General features: G+C 43.1%; 1 protein-coding gene across 1 annotated transcript in view; it reads right to left on the bottom strand.

Annotated features, from left to right (window-relative positions):
* Positions 1-5750: 5750 nt before the first annotated feature.
* The window catches only part of LOC137421192 (von Willebrand factor A domain-containing protein 2-like), an 88690-nt gene continuing 71121 nt past the window's right edge, over positions 5751-23319 (bottom strand). Inside the window, exons 11-13 of the mRNA XM_068106992.2 lie at positions 13821-14372; positions 6537-6659; positions 5751-6333 (exon numbers count right to left, since the gene is read on the bottom strand). Coding sequence (XP_067963093.2) covers positions 6290-6333; positions 6537-6659; positions 13821-14372 — 719 coding nt within the window. The 3' untranslated portion in view covers positions 5751-6289. The remainder of the gene's footprint in view (positions 6334-6536; positions 6660-13820; positions 14373-23319) is intronic.

The following is a 23319-nucleotide window of genomic DNA, read 5'->3' as shown; positions in this document are numbered from 1 at the left end:
GGGTGGGGTATTAGTCCCCCAAACCTCAGATCCCTACCCATCTCCTGTTTACCAACCAACTGCTCTGAAACCCGATACAGCCCTTCTACCCGCTGGACTGCAGGATCGCTCGGTCTTAGTTTTCGATTTCGGGTCATGGGGGCTCCCAGTGAGGTTCTCCCCCCAAACTTCGGATTCATACTCGTCCCTTATAATGATTATGCCCTGTTTCTGTTTGTCCAGGAGAATAGTGTTAAGCCATGATTATTTGAATATGTTTGTTAGTGCTTGAATGTTGAATTTGAGATCTGAGCCTGTTGAGGATGAGTTTTAAAGGTTCACTAATGGTGTCTGATATTTTTTTTTTTTTTTTTTTTTTTTTTTGTATACAAGATCGAGGCTCGTGAAAGAGCGAACATTAATCACACAGAAAGACAAACAGCCACATAAAACAAATAACATCGGGAGCGGTAGACAAGATGGGGAGAGAGGGGGAAGGACACAAACACAACATTTGAGAGCAGGGACCGAGAGACATGGAGACATCGAGAGATCTGTGGGAGGGAGAGGGCTTTGGGAGGGAGGCATGTGAAGGGGGGGAGGCATGTGAAGGGGGGGGGGGGGGGTGGGAGAGGTATAAACATATGGACACTGCCAGGATTTCCAGGAAATAAGTTGGAATTTCAAACAAGGTGGATCTGGGGTGAATTAGTGGGGGTAGAAAAGATCAAGGTTATGGATGGGGGAAGATAAGAGATGGTGGTGAACAGCTGTTTTAAAGACCTGGAGGGAGGAGAGGGATTGAAGGGAGTGTGGGAGTTTGTTCCACAGGCGGGAGAAAAGAGGAATGAAAGAGTGAAGGTGAGCAGAGAGCCGAGATTTCGGCAGTTTAACCATCAGAGGGTTGCTGGCAGATCTTGTGCGACCTGTAGGAATATTTGGGGGACAGAGCACAGAGAGAGCTGGGGGAGCAAGGCCGGAGAGGAGTCGGTAGAAGACAGAAAGACCACCTACCTGCCTGCGGTGAGTGAGTGAAAGGCCCTCAGAGATAGCTTCATCGCGGGAGATTCCAATGATTTTGAAAGCTTTGGATTCAACAGCGTGAAGCCGAGCCAGGTGTGAGGCAGGAGCACCAGCCCATAGGGGAGAACAGTATTCCATAGAGCTGCGGATGAAAGCCTTGTATGTGGTGAGGAGCTCAGGTGTGCCGAGGAAGGACTTCGCACGACGGAGGATGCCCAGTCGGCGACTGGCTTTGGAGGCCAGCTTGGAAATGTGGTTTTCCCAAGAAAGATCATGGCAGATAGTGAGACCCAAAAGCTTGAGTGACAGAACTTCTTGGAGAGGATTGTTGAGAAAGTAGATGGGAGGGTTGTCCAGTCGATCTTTTCGGAGAGACATAGTAAGAGAGTGAGATTTGGCAGGATTGAAAGACATGTTCCACTTGTTTGACCAGTCTGTGATTTTGTCCAGGTCTTCAGAGAGTGAGGAGGCTGCAGACTGCCGATCTGAGGGAAGAGGAATGGAGCGGCAGAGAGTGGAGTCATCAGCAAAGAGATAGAGAGGATTTTCCAGAGAGTCAGAGAGATCATTGATAAAGACCAGAAAAAGCACAGGGCCCAGCACACTTCCTTGGGGAACTCCAGCCTGAACAGGAAGGGGAGATGAGAGAAATCCATTCAGGGCCACACGTTGACTACGACCAGAGAGGAAGTCCGCAAGCCATGCATGGAGATTTCCATGGATACCATAGGAGGAGAGTTTGGTGAGCAGAGCTGGGTGCCAGACCGTATCAAAGGCTCTTGATATGTCAAGGGAGACAGCTCTGATTTCCTGTTTGGCATTGAGGACCTCCATCCATTGTTGAGACAGCAGAAGCAGCATGTCCAGAGTAGAGTGACCTGGTCTGAAACCAAATTGATGATCAGAGATCAAGCCATTGGAGAAGAGGAAAGATTTCATATCCGAAGCAATGATGGATTCGATAAGAGAAGGAACTGTTTTACTGTTTATTTTAAGATAAGAGAAGGAACTTCATCACATGGCTCCTTTAATTTTGCATGTCCGTCTGATTATACATTTGTTATCTCTGCACAATGCCTGGTGTTGCTTAGCCGTTGGGGGTGCTGGCTTGGGATCCCGAGTTGGAATCCCGGTCGATCGTTGAATTAACGTCTAGGGGGTTGACTCAGCTTGTCATCCTTCCGAGGCAAATTGAGTACCAGCTCACTGGTAATTGGGGCACTGCATCAGCGGCACAAACGCGCTTCCAGAAAAATGATGCAACCAGCAGCCGTAGGCTGCATACGAAACAACATCTCTGCACATGGATCTCTAGGTTATGTGTGAGTCATCTTGTTCTTTGTTGGTACTCTTATAGAGTGACCGAAAGCAGCTAAAGTAAGAGTGCAATCTCATTCCCACAGAATTTGATGTGCCAGGGACAAGAGGGTGGACAGGATAGTTGCAGACAGAAGGTAGTAGTTTTTTTTGAATAGTAGTCCCAGGTGGAAATCCATATTAGACGCTGGGGAGATGGCAATCCAATTATCTTGTGGGAGAACAAATTGCAGTGCCCATCAGTGCCTCACGGTGCGATTGACGAGGGACATTTCCTTGACTCTGATTTTTAAAATCCCTGCAATACTCTTTAAATTGCCGTCCTCGGGTGGGGGGGGGGGGAGGGGGGGTGTGGGTAAGCGAGCAGGAGCACAGTAAGGAGGGAGCAGGAGGAGGGTGAGCTGGGATCAGGATGAATGGGTAAATGGGGATCAGGGGAGAGGGGGGGGGGGGGAGGGGAGCAGGAGGAGTGAGTGAGGATCAGGGGGCGGGTGGGTGAGACACATAATGATGTGATTTCATTTTAAAACATGTTTTTCACCACATTTGTTTTAATTTAGCGTGGAGCACCTCGAGGGACCTTTACAAATGTAAATACAAGTCTAGTAGACCCCACGAATAAGCAGTACTCAAAGGGACAAGACGTAAGACTAAGCGGTAGAATGCATAGCATATAGTACCCCTTAAAAAGCGAGTGAGGTATTCGTGTGGCAGTTATTTTTAAAAAAACAATTGAATTTTTTTATTATTTTTGTATACAAGATCGAGGCTCGTGTAAGAGCTAACATTAATCACAAAAAGACAAACTGACATAAAACATAAGATAAAGGGAGCGGGAGACAAGATGGGGAGAGAGAGGGAAGCACACAAGTACAACAGTAGAGAACAGGGACATCGGGAGATCTGTGGGAGGGAGAGGGCTTGGGGGGGGGGGGGAGGCACGGGAAGGGGGAGGTGGGGTTATACCTCTGGGGTGAGAGAGGTATAAAACACAAGAACACTGCAAGGACTTCCTGGAAAGAAGTTGCTATTTCAAAAAAGTGGATCTGGGGTGACTTAGCGGGGAAGATAAGAGATGGTGGTGAACAGCTGTTTCAAAGACCTGGAGGAAGGAGTGGGATTGAAGGGAGTGGGGGAGTTTGTTCCAGAGGCGGGAGAAAAGAGGAATGAAAGAGTGAAGGTGAGCAGAGAGTCTTGATTTTGGCAATTTAACCATAAGAGGGTTGCAGGCAGATCTTGTGTGACCTGCAGGAATATTTGGGGTACAGAGCACAGAGAGAGCTGGGGGAGCAAGGCCGGAGAGGCGTCGGTAGAAGACAGAAAGACCACCAACCTGCCTGCGGTGAGTGAGTGAAGGGCCTCGGAGTTAACTTTATTGTTTACAATAATTTGTTCACAATAAATTGTTCACTCAGGGAGTTCTTCACCAATGTCACAGAATTCATTTTAAAACTAAAAAAGCGACAGTTAAAAGGATTTTGAACTGATCGTGGTTATGGCCTTGTAAGGATCGGCCCCAGCGATTGAGACAGTGGTCTGTTAGCTTATGCACCGCCCAAATAACTATGTGGTATTCTCTCAAACAAAGATGAAACCCATGTCATTTGAAATTTGGCCGAGGTCATTATTTACTTTTAACGATGCGTGTATATTAATCAGGAAGAAGATAATTGGTTTTGGGTCGTTTATTATCACATATCCCTTCCTCATATCTCGTGGGATTATGAGTTGGATAGGCGATCTTGATGAGTGGGGAGGGGGTTTGAAGGCTAGAATTGGGAGGGGATTGGCATTCTCTCAAGCAGGGCTTAAACCCATATCATAAAATGTCTTTGTCCGAGGTCATTCTTTAATGTTAACTGTGTATATATTGTTACGTTTGTGGGGGGTAGGGATACCTTAGTTCAGGTAGAGTGTATAGATTAGTGTGCTCTGACTGTAGTGAAGAAGAAGAACCTCCTCGATGTACCATAAGTAGGGATCCGGTAGACCGTGCGTGTGTCGTGGGTAAGCTTGTATTTTCGTCCCCATCACAAAGGGTGGGGCTTGTTAATTAGCAAGTGATTATGGGTGAATTAATCCCCTGTGTGTAATTACCTCTGTAATTTATTCCTCTGTTCCTTATGACACCAGAGTTGTTATGATTATGATTATGAATATGATTATGAAATCATATGATTATGACACCAGAACCCGAGAACAATGGACGCGCCGGTAAATAAATGTCCTAAATCGGGACATCCCCACACCAGACTTGAACACAGAGACAAATGGGAGAATTTACGAAAAGAACCATTGTGTTTGTGGGTGCGGGCTTATCTCTGTCTAGCTGAGGTGTGTCAGGGTTCGTCAGGTCTGAGCACGTTGTCCAGGCCCCAAGCGTGCAGTCCGGATGCGGCTCCTGTTGGCGGGAACTAGGCCTCGATGCACCCTCGTTAGCGCTCCACCAGGTCCACGTATGCCGCCACGGCAGGCCTCGCCTGCACAGTCGTCGCTCGCACGCGAGGTCCCGTACGTGAACAACCAGGGAGGATGATCGTCGGTGCTCCACCATCTCTCCACCATTCGTCGTCGCCCACGAGCAAGGGTCAAACGGAAAGAGAAGGCAAGAAGGGAAGAGAGGTCCGGGCAGGAAGGAATCCAAAAACGAGAAGAGGAAATGTCGGCCAGCGAGTGGTTTTACTGGCTGTCTCGTGACGTCAGCTCTCTCTCTCCGCAATCAGTCCGTCGCTTCTTGACTTCCCAAATGTTCTGATCACGTACGTCCCTTCTCATTGGACGAACGCTTCGCGCCCTTGGTGTCATGCCATCGGTTGGGGGCCAATCAGTCTGTCGCTTCCTACCCTGCCAATCGGCGGCCTGCTTCTTACCCACCCCTCCCCCTGTCAATCACGAGTCCTTTTAGGCGTGGCTATTGCCTGCCTGCTCGACGTGTGTTGCCATGCCAGCTGGTGATGTGGCTGGCTGTAGCTGCATCGGCGGTGCCCCAAACTGGCTTCTTGTGAGTCGTATTGTTATTGTGGTGGAGGGGGAATTTAATAGGGTGTGGTGCGCTAATGGGCCTAGCTAATATCTATGGGTGCTTTGCCATACGGCACACAGGTATGATCACAGGTTTGACATACCGGGGAATTGGCATAATCCCTACTCTACCTATCACCCGATCATCCTTGTATGATCACAGATATACACTTAATCCGACAAACCGCCGAAACAGATCCCTGACTTACTGTACATCAAAATGGTTCTCCTTCTTCACGACATCGGCGCACCTACCTATGCAGATCTACCTGGATCTAAATATCCCCCTACCCAAAATTCATAACAATATTTATTCTTTAACAAAAGACTATTTGAACAAACAAATCTTTATTCTTCAACAAAAGGCTATTCAAATAAACATATCTTTATTCTTTCACAAAAGACTATTTGAATAAACATATCTTTATTCTTCAACAAAATGCTATTTGAATAAACATATCTTAATTCTTTAACAAAAGACTATTCAAATAAACATATGTTTATTCTTTAACAAAAGGCTATTCTGGTAAACATGTCTTTATTCTTCCACAAAAGGCCATTCTAGTAAACATGTCTTTATTCTTTCACAAAAGGCCATTCTAGTAAACATACCTATTATCTTTTCTTTAACAAAAGACAATTCGAATAAACATATCCATGATCTTTGGGTGTTATGACAACGTTGGGTGTGGAGTGGCCAATATTCCTAACACAACCATCTTACTTGCTTGTTTCAGTGGTTACTACATCTCCTCTTTTCCTGTCCATTCATTCCCTTGATGTTTGTCCCATTGTTAGTTCTACCTTGCTCTTCCATGAGCCTCACTCTTGTAAAGAAAAAAAAACGTTTTAAATATTGAGTAACTTGATCTGCGAAACTGTTGCGGGTGTAAAATATGATTAAATAGGTCAGACTAGAAATTTTTGAATGCCGCTTTTAATCCACCATTCAAAGGGAATCAGGATTCTGCTCTTCTGGAGTCTTTGGTTGAACTGTAGAAAAGAAAAATGTTTCAGACTTTTGTGCATCTGTTAGTTTGCTATCATTTGAATTTGAAATTTTCCTTCTTTTTCAATTCAGATGCTTTATGGTTGATAGCATACATGTTCAATAGAAAAATAAAAAAATTAAGGAAATTGTGGAAAAGTGAGAGTGACCAATATATAGGTAGCATCAAATGTATCTTAAAACCTACTATGTTCACAGTGAGGACCTTTGGCTTCCCAGCACTGACAATAATAGGCTTGAGCTTTGGGAACACAAGTGCCTCCATTGAGACATGGGTTTGGCAAGCAAATGCTGCTGGGTGGTTGGGATTCTGCAAAATCAAAAACAGACTCAATCACATCAAGTATACAACAGGCATTTTAAGGCCATTTTCCCTGCTAGAGCGGGGGTTAGCCTCAATCACATCAAGTATACACTATTAATAATTTAATGCGGTTTTCCTTATGTTTTGAAACAGGATATATTATGAATGCAATGTGTTTTTTGAATCATGGTTGCAGGTTGCAGGGATTGTCATAACAAGGTTTCATTCTTTCTCAAGCATAGCATTAACAGCTGTTAAACTCCATACTTTGTAAATAAAATGATGAAAGTTTTTCCATATTCCTAAATCTATGTTATAATTGCATAACCACTTACCCTACCCTTCACTTCTATCTTTTCCCAAACTTCTTACTCCTTTATTCTTCTAAGCTCCCCTTATTTTTCTAAAAACATTCTCTGAACTACCCTGACCCTATCTATCCCTTCCAACATCCTCCAATTTGCTAAGATCACATGTCGTTGAAACCAGTGTGGGTCATTAACCAGTGTGGCAGCTCCATTCAAGTGTAAGGTATGCACAGAGGGATCTGCAGATGGAGGAAATGTTGAGTTGGATCTTGGAGACGGCGTGAAGCTGAAAGAACCATTTAGAGGCCATTTTTCCCCGCAGAGCAGGGGTTGGCCTTTTTTGGGCACCGTGGTCCCATTTTTGAAGCAATGTTTTATGGCCGGATGCCCTTCCTGCCACCAACCCTGTTGGTCACCTCTTGCGACACACAGGGAATTACCAGTGAACTGGTACTCAATTTGCTGACCTCGGAAGGATGACAAGCTGAGTCAACCCCCCTGGCATTAATTTAGTAATTGGACCGGGCTTCGAACCCAGGATCCTAGGATCCCAAGCTGGCACCCTAACCGCTAAGCCAACACCAGGCGTGAAGCTGGAAGGTGTGACAACATGTTGTTACCTAGGAGACATGCTGAATGGAGAAGGTGGATCAGACTCGGCAACGGTTGCTGGAGTGAGATGTGCATGGAAGAAGTTTCGGGAACTGAGTGGCGTGCTGACGAGGAGGGGAGTGTCGTTGAAGCTGAAGGGAAAGGTGTATGCTGCATGTGTGAGAAGTGTTATGATTTATGGGAGCGAGACATGGGTAATGAACGTGGAGCAGCAACGAAGGCTGGAAAGGTTGGAAATGTGAATGGTTCGGTGGATGTGCGGAGTATCGTTAAGAGAGAGGAAGACAAATGATGAATTGCGAAAGATGATGGGAATAGAGCCTGTGATTGATGCTGTGAAGAGGAACAGGTTGAGATGGTTTGGTCATGTGTTGAGGAAGGATGAAAGTGACTGGTTGAGAATAGTGATGGAAATGAATGTAGAAGGAAGTAGAGGACGGGGAAGACCGAGACAGACTTGACGAAAGGTGGTGGAAGAAGAAATGCGGGCAAGGGGGTTAACAAGGGGAGATGCAGAAAATAGGGCAAAATGGAGGAGATTGACATGGGGCCCACAAGGCTAACCCCCGCTCTAGCAGGGGAAATGGCCTTAAAATGCATGTTGTTGTTGTATTGTATATGTCGTTGAAACCTGCATGTGTGCTCCTAATACGCAACTTTAAAAATGATATATGAATGCTAAACGAGGCCTTTTCCACAGGCGCTGTGTGTGTTTTCAGTGACTCGGTCCCTGCCGTTACAATATTAACCTGTCATTGCCAGCACTATATCTGTAATTTAAATCGTGAAAAAAATCGAGTATAAATTCTCTTGTGTTCCAGAAACAAATATATACAGTCACGTGAAAAAGTAAGGACACCCCATGTAAAGTTTTGACTTTTTCAACATATTTCAACGTACAGCTATTTGATCTTCATTTCAACAATATTGATAGATAAAGGTGATATAATATAACAAATATCATGAAACATTTACATTTTGTAGTCCATTGTATAATTTAAATAAACACAAATGCAAATTTCGCATGTGGAAAAAGTAAGTACAAACATATATATATATATATATATATATATATATATATATATATATATATATATATATATATATATATATATACATACATATATATACATACATATATATATATATATATATATATATATATATATATATATATATATACATATATATATATATATATATATATATATATATATATATATATATACATACATACATACATACATACATACATACATACATACATACATACATATATATATATATATATATATATATATGTATATATATATATATATACATACATACATACATACATATATATATATATATATATATATATATATATATATATATATATATATATATATATATATATATATATCATCATCATCATCATCATCATCATCATCATTTATATATACTAGGGCATGCCCGTACTATATATATATCTAAAATTATATCCCCCCCCTCTATTTACATGAAATGGTTTGGTCCAAAGCGAACGGCTTGCGAGTACGGTGACAATCCCCCCCCTCTATTTACATGAAATGGTTTGGTCCAAAGCGAACGGCTTGCGAGTACGGTGACAATCCCCCCCCTCTATTTACATGAAATGGTTTGGTCCAAAGCGAACGGCTTGCGGAGTTTGGTAAAGAAATCGCCATAGCGTGCACAAACGCGCAGGAAAGCGAAAGAATCGCAAATTAGTTTTAATTAGTTTTAAAACATAGTTTAACGCCAACATAGTTTGCCAACGTGAAATAAATGAATACGCTCTCAAATGTGCCGTCCGAGGCAGAGTCTGTTCGGCACGTTCGGCACACGTGATAGCTCGCTGCTCTCTGATTGGTTGAATCGTTTTTTGGACATAGCTCGGTAACTACTTGTCCGATTAATATGAAACCTTGAAAAGGCACATCCTCGGGTCCCCAGCAATATACCTGGCAAGTTTAAAGTATATCGGACCCGTGGTTGTCGAGAAACAGCGGTCACAGACAAACATACATACATACATACATACATACATACATACATACATACATACATACACACAGAGATTACTGGAATTATAGATAGATATCATCATCATCATTTATATATATATCATCATCATCATTTATATATATATATCATCATCAGAAAATGTCATCATTTTAAACTTGCCCTGTACATGCACAAGCCCCATATATGACCTCCCCATCAGTGTTAAGAATCAACCAAACAAGATATGGTGTCTCTCTAAGAAGTCTGCCTGAATATTGGGAATGACAGCATCATCTTTCGATTGCAGACTCCATTAAATAAATCACCAAGCCTGCCATGTCACACGATATAATCTCTGATAGTTCAGAGTCCACTCACTGGCAGCGATGGTCGAAGGTTTGGGTGGAACATGCACATATATGAACCTTCGGCCCCATGCACCGGCCCAATTCCTTGGGACATTGCAGTATGGGGAGCTGCAAGCTTTCACCTTTTTTGAGCGAGTTCAAAAGTTTCTCAACTGTTTTGTTGTGTACACACCCCTTTCCCAGTGGTACATTTCCAAATATTTTCAGCCTCTTTTATAAGCTTTGTGATCCATTTTAGTTAACATTCCTTGTCTTGCACATACAATATACAGTGCCTTCAAAAAGTATTCACACCCCTTGACTTTTTCACATCTTGTTGTGATACAGGCTGAATTTAAAATGAATTAAACTGAGTATTTTTTGCCACTGATCTAGGCATAATGTCAAAGTGGATTTTTTTTTTTTTTTTGTATACAAGATCGAGGCTCGTGAAAGAGCTAACATTAATCACACAAAAAGTCAAACCGACACACAAAACACAAAAAATAAGGGGAGCGGCAGACAAGTAGGGGAGAGAGGGGAATTTTTAGAATATTTCACAAAATAATTAAAAGTGAAATGCAGAAATATCTAATTTACATAAGTATCCCTCCCCCCCCCCTCGCCCCCCCCCCCTCCTCCACTCCACTCCGAGTCAATATTTCATAGAAGCACCTTTAGCAGCAATTACAGCTTCAAATATTCTTGGGTATGTCTGTATCAGCTTTGCACATCTGGATTTGGAGATTTTCTCAAATTCTTCCTTGTAGATGTGCTCAAGCAAGCTCTGTCAAGTTGGATGGTGAGTGTCGGTGAACAGCAATCTTCAAATTTTTGACAAACTCTCAATCGGATTCAAGTCCGGCCTTTGTCTGGGCCACTCAACAACTTTCACATCCTTGTTCTGAAGACATTCCAGGGTTGCTTTGGCTGTACGCTTGGGGCCATTGTCTTATTGGAATGTAAATCTTTGCCGCAGTCTAAGGTTTTTTGCCCTCTGAAGCAGGTTCTCCTCAAGAATTTGCCTGTATTTGGCTCCATTTACTGTTCCTGCTATCCTTACAAGTCTCCCAGTCCCTGCCACTGAAAAGCATCCCCATAGAATGATGCTGCCACCACCATGCTTCATGGTAGGGATGGTGTTAGAGGGGTGATGAGCTGTGCTAAGTTGCCTTTTTCATGTGCCTTTTTCTCAAGAGTGGCTTCTATCTGGCCACTCTCCCATAAAGCCGAGATTTATGGAGCGCTGCAGAGATTATTGGCCTACTATCAGGTTTTCCCATCTCAGCCAAGGAACTCTATAGTTCTGTCAGAGTGGTCATTGGGTTCTTGGTCACCTCCCTGACCAATGTCCTTCTTGTCCGGTTGCTCAGTTTTGTTGGACAGCCAGCTCTCGGAAGAGTCTGATGGTAGTTCTATATTCTTTCCATTTCCTAATGATGGAGCTCATTGTGCTCTTGGGAACTTTCAACACTCGAGAAATTGTTTTTTACCCTTCCCCAGATTCATGCCTCCTCACAATTCTATCTCGGAGTTCTTCAGTTCCTTGGACTTCATGGTAGAGTTTCTGCTCTGACATGCACTGTCAACTGTGGGATATTATAGAGAAAGATGTGTTTCTTTCTAAATCATGTCCAATCAATTGAATTGACCACAGGTGGACTCCAATCAAGTTGTGGAGACATCTCAAGGATGATCAAAGAAAATTGGATGCACCTGAGCTCAATATTGAGTGTCACAGCAAAGGGGTGAAATACTTTTTTGCTCAATACATTTTGGCTTTTCATTTTTAATTGTGTTGTAAAAAAAAAAAATTAAAGAAAAATTCCAATTTTTTAAAACAAATTTAGTATACAAGGTCGAGGCTCGTGTAAGAGCTAACATTGATCACAAAAAGACAAACTGACACATAAAACATATGACAAAGGCAGTGGAGAACAAGATGGAGAACATGGACATCGGGAGTTTGTGGGAGGGAGAGGGCTTGTGGGGGAGGAGGCATGGGAAGGGGGTGGGTGGGTGGGGGTGGGAGAGTTAAAAAAAAAAACACGTGGACACTGCTAGGACTTCCAGGAAAGAAGTCGGTATTAAAAAAACAAGTGGAATTGGGGTGAATTAATGGGGGTAGAAAACATCAAGGTTTTGGATGGGGAAGATAAGAGATGGTGGTGAACAACTGTTTTGAAGATCTTGAGGGAGGAGTGGGATTGAAGAGAGTGAGGGAGCTTGTTCCAGAGGTGGGAGAAAAGAGGAATGAAAAAGTGAAGGTGAATAGAGAGTCTTGATTTTGGCAGTTTAACCTTAAGAGGGTTACTGGCAGATCTTGTGCAACCTGTAGGAATATTTGGGGGACAGAGCACAGAGAGAGCTGGGGGGGGGCAAGACCGGAGAGGAGTCGGTAGAAAACAGAAAGACCACCAACCTGCCTGCGGTGAGTGAGTGAAAGGCCCTCGGAGTTAGCTTCATCGCGAGAGATTCCAACGATTCTGAAAGCTTTGGTTTCAACAGCGTGAAGCCGAGCTAGGTGTGAGGAGGAGCACCGGCCCAGAGGGGAGAACAGTATTCCATTGAGCTGTAGATGAGCTGCGGATATTGAGCTGCGGATAATTTGGCATTATGGGGTGTTATGTGTTGATCAGTGACAAAAAAATCTCAATTTAAACCATTTAAATTTCAAGGGGTGTGAATACTTTCTGAAGACACTACAATTAGCTGCCCTGATGACCCCCTCTGCTTGGGGTTCCTGCACATGCACACCGAGCATTCTGGGGCGGATTGTATAATTTAGAAAGTTGCATATTCAGGCATTAACACATTCGGACTAATGAGCATAAAATTTACTACTAGGTGAAGTATTGCACATGGAAATTGAAAAAAAACATTGTTAAACTGAAAATTATTTTGAAGATAAAAACTACATTTTAAACAACTAGCAACGGTACCCGCCCTATGGGCAGGGCTTCAATTGGGATGTCCAAATTAAAAGGCAAAATATCAGAAATATAAGGCTTTTTAAATTTTATACGATTCATCTAAACATCCGTTTAATCATACCACACGCAAATCATCAAAATCTAATCAGTACATGGCGCCCATTTTGAAAAAATGATTGAATTCTGCAAAACGAAAGCGGCCGCTACACGTCTTTCTCAGTCACACGCTTATGTGTGAAGAGTGCGTGCCAAATCTGTAACACGGAGGCGGCCGCTACACCTGTTTCTCAGTCGCTTTGCACACGCTGCCATGTTACTTCGGAGCCGCATGTTTATATAGGAAGAGTTCGTCAGGAGTCGATCTACTCTCTCCTGGTACGTAGAATAAACAGTATTTGTAGAATTTCAACAAAAGCCACATCACTGTTCATATCGGTAAATATTATTCCATAGTGTTTGGAAAAACTGGAAATTTTTAAAATTGGAAAACTTGGAAAACTTGGAAAAACAATATAGCCTATTTTACTCCCAGGGGTCCCAGGAATACCCACCCAAAATATCGTTGCGATCGGTTGAGCTGTTTTTGCGGTGCCTTCGAACGGACGGAGGGACATTTGGTGAATTATAGTAAAATGTACTGGATGTTAATGAAAATAATTTTGAAAATAATACAAGTAGAATTTGTACATTTTTCTTCAAATGTATGTTGTAATTCAAACTCTCCAGGACGCTTTTCAGAAGTGATGTCACAGTAGCTACAATTGTGTCCTGCATCGACAGCAGGATTTTGTCCCAGACAAAGCTTTCTCAGGAGCTATGTAACAATCACAGATAAAGTGCTAGAGAAATCCTTTTAGCTTTTAATTCAGCCCACTGATTCCCATTAAATGCTACATGTTGAATTTCAAGATGACAAAACAGCATTCCATCGGACCAAAAAAAGATAACAAATGCACCCACCTTCACAGATCTTGTGAACCAGATTGGCCTCATAATGCTCTAAATCATGGTAAGACGGAACAAGGATGACAAGCAGTGGATCTCCAGATAGTTCCAGCAATTGTTCCGACGTGGTATTCCCCGTCCCTACTGCCAGGACAGTCACTCCACTGTCTCTCAGCTGTTCAGCAGTCTCGGTGGCATCATCAAAACTCGGCCCACCCATTACCACAACCACCACCTTTGTTACACCGGGACGTGAACCAGCAGGTGGTGTCAGGGAGTATTGTAAAAGTTTTTTCAAGGTTTTTCCAAGCCGTGGCTTCCCTAGTAGATGTGGAGCAATTGCCAGAGCCCTGCGAACTCCATGTTCACTTTTGTGTGTCCCCAGAGAGAAAAGCATTTGGGGCTTTTCAGAGAAGATGAATGCGGCCACACGAGTCCGCTGCTTCTCCACATCAAACAGCTTGACGACGCCCCTTGCAAAAGATTTTACCAACTGGAAATCCTGTCGAGCTACATTTAGTGAGGAATCCATGACGAGGATCAGGTCGAGCTCTCGGCCAAAGCAACCTGTTCGTGAGATAAAAAAGTAAAAAGCATTTCAATTTTGTTTATTTTGTTCTGTAAGCGAAATCAATGTTAAAGATACTGCCATCCATGTTCGTCAAGGTAACAAGGGGGTACATTCGGTGTTATGGGAAGCTTTCACAAGCAATTTCAATGTGTTATTACAGAGTACTTACCACCACAAACAATCTTCAAACAGATTACAACTAATTAGGCAAACATAAAGCAATTGTTTTTATCCCTCTCCCTGTCTTGCATTCCTCTTTCATTTTCTCCTTTAACTCTTACTTCTTCCTATCCTTTTTTTTTTCTCCGCACTCCTCCCATACCCTCCCTTTCTCTCACCTTTCCTTAACCATTCACTGTACTTTTCTCCTTTTCTCCACCATTTATTGTACTTCTCAACATTTCTCATACGTCTTCTCATGCCTAAACTACGTAATTTCTCACTTTTTTTTTTTTTGTATACTGAATCGAGGCTCGTGAAAGAGCTAACATTTACTTCACAAACAAATCAACCAGACAAACAAAATACCCAAAAAGAGGGAGCGGAAGACAAGATGGGGAGAGAAGGGGAAGCACACAAACACAACATCTGAGCGCAGGGAGATGTGTGGAAGGGAGAGGGCCCGGGGGGAGGAGGCATGGGAATGGGGGGGGGGGGGGGGGAGGGAGAAGTATAAAACACAAAGACACGAAGGACTTCCTGGACAGAAGTTGGTATTTCAAAAAAGTGGAATTGGGGTGAAATTAGAGGGGGTAGAAAAGATCAAGGTTTTGGATGGGGGAAGATAAGAGATGGTGGTGAACAGCTGTTTTAAAGACTTGGAGGGTGGAGTGGGATTGAAGAGAGTGAGGGAGTTTGTTCCAGAGGCGGGAGAAAAGAGGAATGAAGGAGTGAAGGTGAGCAGAGAGTCTTGATTTTGGCAGTTTAACCATAAGAGAGTTGCAGGCAGATCTTGTGCGACCTGTAGGAATATGTGCAGGACAGAGCCCAGAGAGAGCTGGGGGGGGGGGGGGGGCAAGGCCAGAGAAGAGTCGGTAGAAGACGGAAAGACCACCAACCTGCCTGCGGTGAGTGAGTGAGAGGCCCTTGGAGTTAGCTTCATCGCGGGAGATTCCAATGATTCTGAATGCTTTGGTTTCAACAGCGTGAAGGCGAGCTAGGTGTGAGGCAGGAGCACCAGCCGAGAGGGGAGAGCAGTATTCCATTGAGCTGCGGATGAAAGCCTTGTATGTGGTGAGGAGCTCAGGTGAGCCAAGGAAGGACTTCACACGACGGAGGATGCCCAGTCGGCGACTGGCTTTGGAGGCCAGATTTGAAATGTGGTTTTCCCAGGAAAGATCATGGCAGATAGTGAGACCCAAAAGCTTGAGTGACAGAACTTCTTGGAGAGGATTATTCAGAAAGTGGATGAGAGGGTTGTCCAGTCGGTCTTTTCGGAGAGACATCGTTAGAGTGTGAGATTTGTCAGGATTGAAAGACATGTTCCACTTGTTTGCCCAGTCTGTGATTTTGTCAAGGTCTGCAGAGAGTGAGGAGGCTGCAGACTGCCGATCTGAGGGATGAAGAATGGAGCGACAGAGAGTAGAGTAGTCAGCAAAGAGATAGAGAGGATTTTCAAGAGAGTCAGAGAGATCATTGATGAAGACCAGAAAAAGCACAGGGCCCAGAACACTGCCTTGGGGAACTCCAGCCTGAACAGGAAGAGGAGATGAGAGAACCCCATTCAGGGCCACACGTTGACTACGACTAGAGAGGAAGTCCGCCAGCCATGCGTGGAGATTTCCATGGATACCAAAAGAGGAGAGTTTGGTGAGCAGAGCAGGGTGCCAGACCGTATCGAAGGCACGTGATATGTCAAGGGAGACTGCTCTAATTTCCTGTTTGGCATTGAGGACCTCCATCCATTGTTGAGAAAGCAGAAGCAGCATGTCCAGAGTGGAGTGTCCAGGTCTGAAACCAAATTGATGATCAGAGATCAAGCCATTGGAGAAGAGGAAAGATTTCATATCTGAAGCAATGATGGATTCCATGACTTTGCTGATAATTGGGAGAAGGCTGATTGTTTTGTAGTTGCTGGGATCTGTTGTTGCACCTTTTTTGTGCAAAGCGGTGATGTTGGCAGATTTCCAAGCAGATGGAAGATGACCTTGAGCAAAAGAGAGGGTGAAGAGAACAGAGAGAGGAGTGAAAGAGCAGAAGAACATGATTTTAGGACCCGTGGGCTGATGCCGTCAGGTCCAGTTGCAGAATCAGAGTCGAGGGTTGACAGAAACTTTTCCACCTTGTCAGGAGGAAAGGACACAGAGTCCAGGAGCAGCTGGGTACGACTGGGTACGGTGGGTACAGAGAGGGATGGGTTTGGGACACAAGATTTAGAGGCAAACACAGAGTTGAGGCATTCAGCTTTTTCACGTGCGGAGTCAGCCGTGTGGCCATTTGAGGTGAGGGAGGGGATGGAGGGGGAGCAAACACCAGAAACAGATTTGACCAGACGCCACCAGGATTTGGAAGAGGGAGACAGATAAGAGAGTTCGGTCCTGAGAACGGAGAGATATTGTTTCCTGGCTCTCCTGAGGGTGGACACACACTTGTTTCGGGCTTTGTGAAAGGAAATGAGATTTCCTTCCGTTGGATTTGCTTTCCAGGAGACGAAAGCAAGTTGTTTCTGGGCAATAGCCTCACCACAAGATTCCATGTACCATGGACGGGAGGAAGGGTATGCCAACTGAAGACGAGATGGGATAAATCTGTGCATGAGAGAGAGCAATTTACTTTGGAAGAATTCACTTTCAGAGTTCACTTTCATTCACATTCATTCACTTTCAGAGTTTCAGAATTCACTTTCAGAGTTCACTTTCAATTTTGGAACATTTTCTCCCTCCCATTCCTCCCCACATGCCCTTTTCCGATTTGATACATCTATACATAAGATATGTAACTTCCCCCACTACACTTCTCCCTTTACCTATTCATATACTCCCCTGTGTCTTTTCAGTCACTCCCTCTTTTACCCACTTTCCCCTCTAACTATTGATCCCCTCCTCTGTTGTTAGAGGATATCTGTTAGAGAATATCTATTCACCCACTTCCCCAAATTCTCTGGGTCATCCCTGAGTCTATCTACTTCAAATTGGGTAATTTCAGTTACAAGCAATGGTACCCTCCCCATGGGCGGGGCTTCAATTGGGAGGCCCAAATGAAAAGGCAAAATATCAGAAATTGAAGGCTTTTTATATTTTAAATGATTTATATAAACATCCGTTAAATCATATCACACACAAATCATCAAAATCTAAACAGTATTTGTAGAATTTCAATAAAAGCCACATCACTGTTCATATCGGTAAATATTATTCCATCGTGTTTGGAAAAACTGGAAAAATTGGAAATTGGGAAAAAATTGGAAAAACAATAAAGCCTATTTTACTCCCGGGGTTCCCAAGATTACCCACCCAAAATTTCGTTGCGATCAGTTCAGCCGTTTTTGCAGTACCTGGGAACAGACAGCCAGATGGACAGACATTTGGTGAATTATAGTAAGATTCGGTGGCAGCCCTACTTTCATCATGTTGATGGCTGCGTGGTGGTGGGAATAAAAATGAACATAATGTTTATAGACCACAATACGTCCGTATCTAACTCTCTGTTTCGTGCAACATTACTGGGGGCAACTTTATTCTTGATCACTAATTCCAAAAATATTATAAGCATTCAGAAAATGTGTGTCCCCAATCTTCAAAATTGCTCATAAAAGCGTAAAAATCGAATAATTTCGGTAAATAATGTCACATTAAATTTTGCTGACCAGTCGATGCACGTGATGAAATAGGCCAATCAGCGTTACCGTATTTGACGCTCAGTGAAATTGATGACGTAGTTTCCCAGAATAATCCAATCACGGTCGCCGTGCCATTGCACTGCGAACCAAAGATGGCGGCGCCCACGGAATGCAGTTCTACGGCGGATCGTACATTTTCTTCAAAATTTTGCGTTATGCACGTAGATTCTACAACAAAAAGTAACTTCATCGTGTTCAATAATGAATCGTGGAAAACGATTTGTCGATTTCGCCAGCAAATGGGTGAATTACGACTGCAAAGAGAGTGATATAGTTACCGAGATTGCGACAAAGCTTGGTATTGATTTTCACGATACTGCTACGTGCATTGCGGCTCAGCCCTCGCCCTCGAGTAACATTGGCTACCACGACAATTGCTACAAGCGCGTCTGTGACGTCAGTAAAATCAGAAGAAAAGAGAAGTCATTTGCAAAGAAATCTACTTCTCAAGGACAAGGTATGTGTAAACTCCTGCACCATGCATTGAGAATGACTTTAAAATTAACTTATGTAACGTTAGATTGGACACGTGAATGATGTTGATGATTTGGTGGAATGCTAAGTTAGCGACTTTGTATCATGTTCAACTTGTTGTAGTAGTACAATTTTACTGTAATTTTGGAATCATGGTTATTCAGGGAATTATAAATGTCAATGATTTGATATTAAACTTAAAGCCATTATTGGAGGGGGCGGACATAGACTCCAGGAACTTTTGCAAATCTGTTAACTGGGGATCAGTGAAGCAGGTGCTTACAACAGCCTTCCATGTGTGTTTCCTTCAAATTCACCTCATATCTCTTTGTAGCCTCTATAGTGAGGCTATATATACTTTGTATGATATTGTAAGTATAACTTTCACGAAAAAAAAAGTGAGGAAATATTCGCTTGTTTACAAAGAAATCCTACGTAAACAAACATGGAAATACTGTTGTTTTAACCGGCATCGCTGGTCCCTCTCTCACAAATGCGCAAAAATTACTGATGTCCGCCCCTCCTATAGCATGCTGGCTTGTATTGCAAGCAAAGGAGAGAATGAAAAGATTTGTTGGGAGATATTACACAACACAAAGTCCAGTTCATCTAATTTCATCCAGTTTTCCAGAAAGTTATGGAAAATGTTGACTTTTCTAAATGCCTGTCCAATAAAAGGCATTTATACTATATTCTGGCTACAAAAGAGGTGTTTGGAGATAAAAAAATTTACAACACAATATCTATTATCTAATATTGTAATGTTACATTTTAAATAAATAAGCAATCTAATTGCATTCCCTTTGGTTGTCTTTGCATCTTCTATCATTTCATCAATGCAAATACAGGAACAGACATGAAGTTTTTTTGTCATTAATACTCTTAGTATTATTATTATTATTATAAATGCACGTTATTAATTTATGAAGCCCAACAGATAATAACATGTTCACTGAACAAGCTGATTAAAAAGCCAGGAAGCCATCATACACTTCATGTACCATTTGTTAATATGCATTTTCATCAACTGCTCGTTATAAATTTCTGAGCACCCCTTGTGCGTGGGGACATGGATATTCGCAATCAGTGACACATTTCCTACAAACCCATTAAAGTTTTAAGTTGCCCCCATCGTTGTTGCACGAAAATTGAAAATTAAGCGCATATATACTGCATGCCATATGGCCTATTAGAAAGGGTAATAAAAAACCAAAACAATACAGCACAATAAAAAATCAAACAATACTACTCTTCCTCTGATGGCTGCTGATAGTTAAATAGTGTATCATCCCAAAACTTCATGACACACAACATTCCGTGGTGTGTTGAATGACATTCCCTGTACCAGTTTGATGGCGAAGCAAATGTTTTGGAGGTGTCCAACCCAAGAAGCAAATGTCACCTTTATCTGGTAGAGAATGGAGTAATATGTATCTCTTCCTGGGACTTTCCTATTTCCAAGATGAATTGAATTGCACTGAATGGGTGTTGTGAGGCAACATGCTATTATTATATTCTTAATCCATAATAATTGATCATGAGACCCAAAATGGGAAATAATTAAAGCACCTGAAAATATCCAAGGCAACCACGAATTCATTGGGCCCATATTATGAATGAATATGAATGATCGTTTTAAGGCAATTTTCCCCGCTAGAGCGGGGTTAGCCTTGCGGGCCCCATGACAATCATGGTTCCCTGTTTGAGGCAATGTTTTTATGGCCGGATGCCCTTCCTGACGCCAACCCTTGGTCATGCTCTTACGATGCGCAGGGATACGGTGTGCCTATTCTAAATCGGGGTACACACCGGGATCATTCATCCCAGCAAGCTGGTACTCAATTAGCCGACCTCGGAAGGATGACAGGCTGAGTCAACCCCCCTGGCGTTAATTCAGCGATCGACCGGGATTCGAACCCAGGATCCCAAGCCGGCACCCTAACCGCTAAGCCAACACCAGGCTATTGGGCCCATATTATTATCCATATTTATCAAATGTCTATATGACACCTTTATCTTCAGTGGGATTTTTTCTCTGTGAAATGACATAATTAGGAAATTCTAATTATAATGCATCCAGGAATGAACGCTTATAATCTGATCAATTAGCAAATTGTGATGCCATCAAAGGAAATGTGACGTCACTTTGAATAAAGACAAATGTGATGTATGAGCAATCCCAGATAACTTTTCATCCTAAGAGCATGGCTTCGGAGCTATCACAGATTTCCAGCTTGTCATTGTCACATGACAGAAGGAATTAATAAATGTAATTGTTTAGTACTGTGCAAAAGTTTGGGTTATTGCAATGATATTCAAACTTTCAGGTAAATTTCTCAAATCATCAGTGATAACAGTGATATGTGTTTATTATTGTAAATTACAAACACTTTTTATAAATGCGCGTGAAATAAACTGCTTTTAAAAATAACAAGAACAGTCATTTTATAGTATCAGCCGATACTCTGTGTGTTGGCCCTTTATCTGCTTGAGTGCCATCACTCTTTAACCCATGCTACCTGTTTACGACAGAAGCATTCTTACAGGAATATTGTGCCAAATATCATGTAGGACATTCCCCAATTTTGTAAGGTTAGTTGGGTTCCTCTTGTTGTTCTCTGTTTCCAAGTAATCCCACATCGACTCAATGGGACTCACTTCCCAACTCTGGGGTTAGTGTAGCAGCATAGCAAACCTGTTGTGCATTTTGTGATACAAGCACCAAATTTGGCACAAATGTACATTAATATGTTGCGAACATTTTCAGATATTGGGCCACTTGAAATTCTCTCTTTATGTCCGCCATATTGGATTTCAAAATGGCCGCCACTTGAAATCTACATTTGCTATTATCTCTGGACGTAATGCAGCTATTGACTTGATTCTGGTATCTAAATGTATGTTTTTGGGGGCAAGGAATCCAATGGTACCAATTTCAACTTAATATTATCTATCACAGTCTGTTATATAATTTCATTTGGAAATTATCTAGGCAAATATTGGATTCAACACAATACTTTGAAAAGAATGTCTTAGTTCTGTAAATGTCTTAGGTATAATACTGACATGCTACATGGTCTAGTATTTGAGGCTAGGTGTACTGGTATCTGAGGCTAGGTATATACCGGTACTGAAGATACGTGTACATAAACAGTGTCATGTTAACAAGTTCAGCATTGCCACAAGTACATGTATGTTGTTGACTCATCGTCATGTGCAGTCCCCTTCACACACACAGAGGGCTGTGCACTGAAGGGCAGCCTTTTTGCACTTGCAGCGCCTCACACACCCTTTCATGCACTTGCAAGAAACCAGCTCAATGCAGCTGTGAGCTGCCTCAGTTAGCCTGGTCCAGTAAGGTGTGTACTGTCCTTCTCCAGTCCTTGACCAACCCCAGTTGGTTGGTGGAGGGAGCTCTGGTGCTGGCAGCAGTATCTGACCCCACACATGTCCACCTTGATACACTGCCCTCTTGACATGTTCCTCCAGAGCTGCCTTCGTTGGAGGGATGAGCTGCACATTGTTCTTCCTTGCGAAGAGTTTCCTCCTGGCCTTGTCAATGTCTGTGCATTTGCTGGTTCGATCATACAACAGGATCACGAACCTCTCGATGATGCGCATTGCATCGTCTGGTATGTCACGAGGTGCAGAGGACAGCAGCAGCAGCGCCTCAGTGAGTTCTGGCAGTACCGTCCAGACTGCCCACGCAGTGTTATTGCCATGTCTATGAAAACTAGACACAGTGTCGCATCCAGTTAGAGCGTGGAACATTAGCAGTGCACGAGCCTTCTCTCGTCCCAATCCAGCTGCTATTTCGTGTGCTGCTAGGTATCGGAAACTCTGGCCTGTTCCGAATGCCAGCCACAGTTTGTCTTCTGGTTGCAACTCCTGTGCCAGGGACACTGCCAGCACCACAACATCGGTGTCTACAGTCCGGATGAGTATTGCATGGTGTCCATGCTGGACTGCGTGAGATGCATGCAGCAACATCCGACTGTCAGCCTCTTCATGGTTACATGGGGCGAGTGAGGTCAGATCTGGCAGTAGTGGCTTGCTGAGCACTGCCTCTCCATCAGTAATGACGAGTTGCTTGTCCTCCTGGTCAAACCATTCCATGAGAGCTGCTGAGAGGAACCTGAACAGCTCGGTCTTGTTGCTGTCCACTCGTAGGAAGTTCTGCCAGTTTCCTGGTATGGCTGCGGCAGCCACCACACGTCTCCGCACACCTTGTCCCCGCTTTGCACGTGTACTACCTTTCAGTGAATCAGCAAGGTAAGTATCCCAGACCAGATCCAGGCGTGACACTGTTTGCAGCTTCGTGGACATATACACAAAGAATTAAGTTAAGCACCCCCTACACAAAGAATTAAGTTAAGCACCCCCTAATATATATTCTTTGTGTATATGTATACATTGGCATATATTCTAAGGTATGTGAGATCAAATAATGATTGGTATGACATTAGCAATTATCCATTGATGAAATGCAGATGAGTGCACTCATCTGTGACGCCCATCGCTCGTGCAGCACGTGTTATCATCCACGTGGTCGTGATTGACGCAAAGATCGCTAGAGGTCTTCTCAGAACAATGACTGTACGTTAGAAAACATAAACGTCATCCACACTGTC

This window comes from Myxine glutinosa, chromosome 2, assembly GCF_964187855.1.
Source record: "Myxine glutinosa chromosome 2, kmMyxGlut1.1, whole genome shotgun sequence".
NCBI classification, from domain to species: Eukaryota; Metazoa; Chordata; class Myxini; order Myxiniformes; family Myxinidae; genus Myxine; species Myxine glutinosa.
Note: the sequence above shows the minus strand (reverse complement) of the source record. Positions and strands in the feature narration are given on the sequence as shown.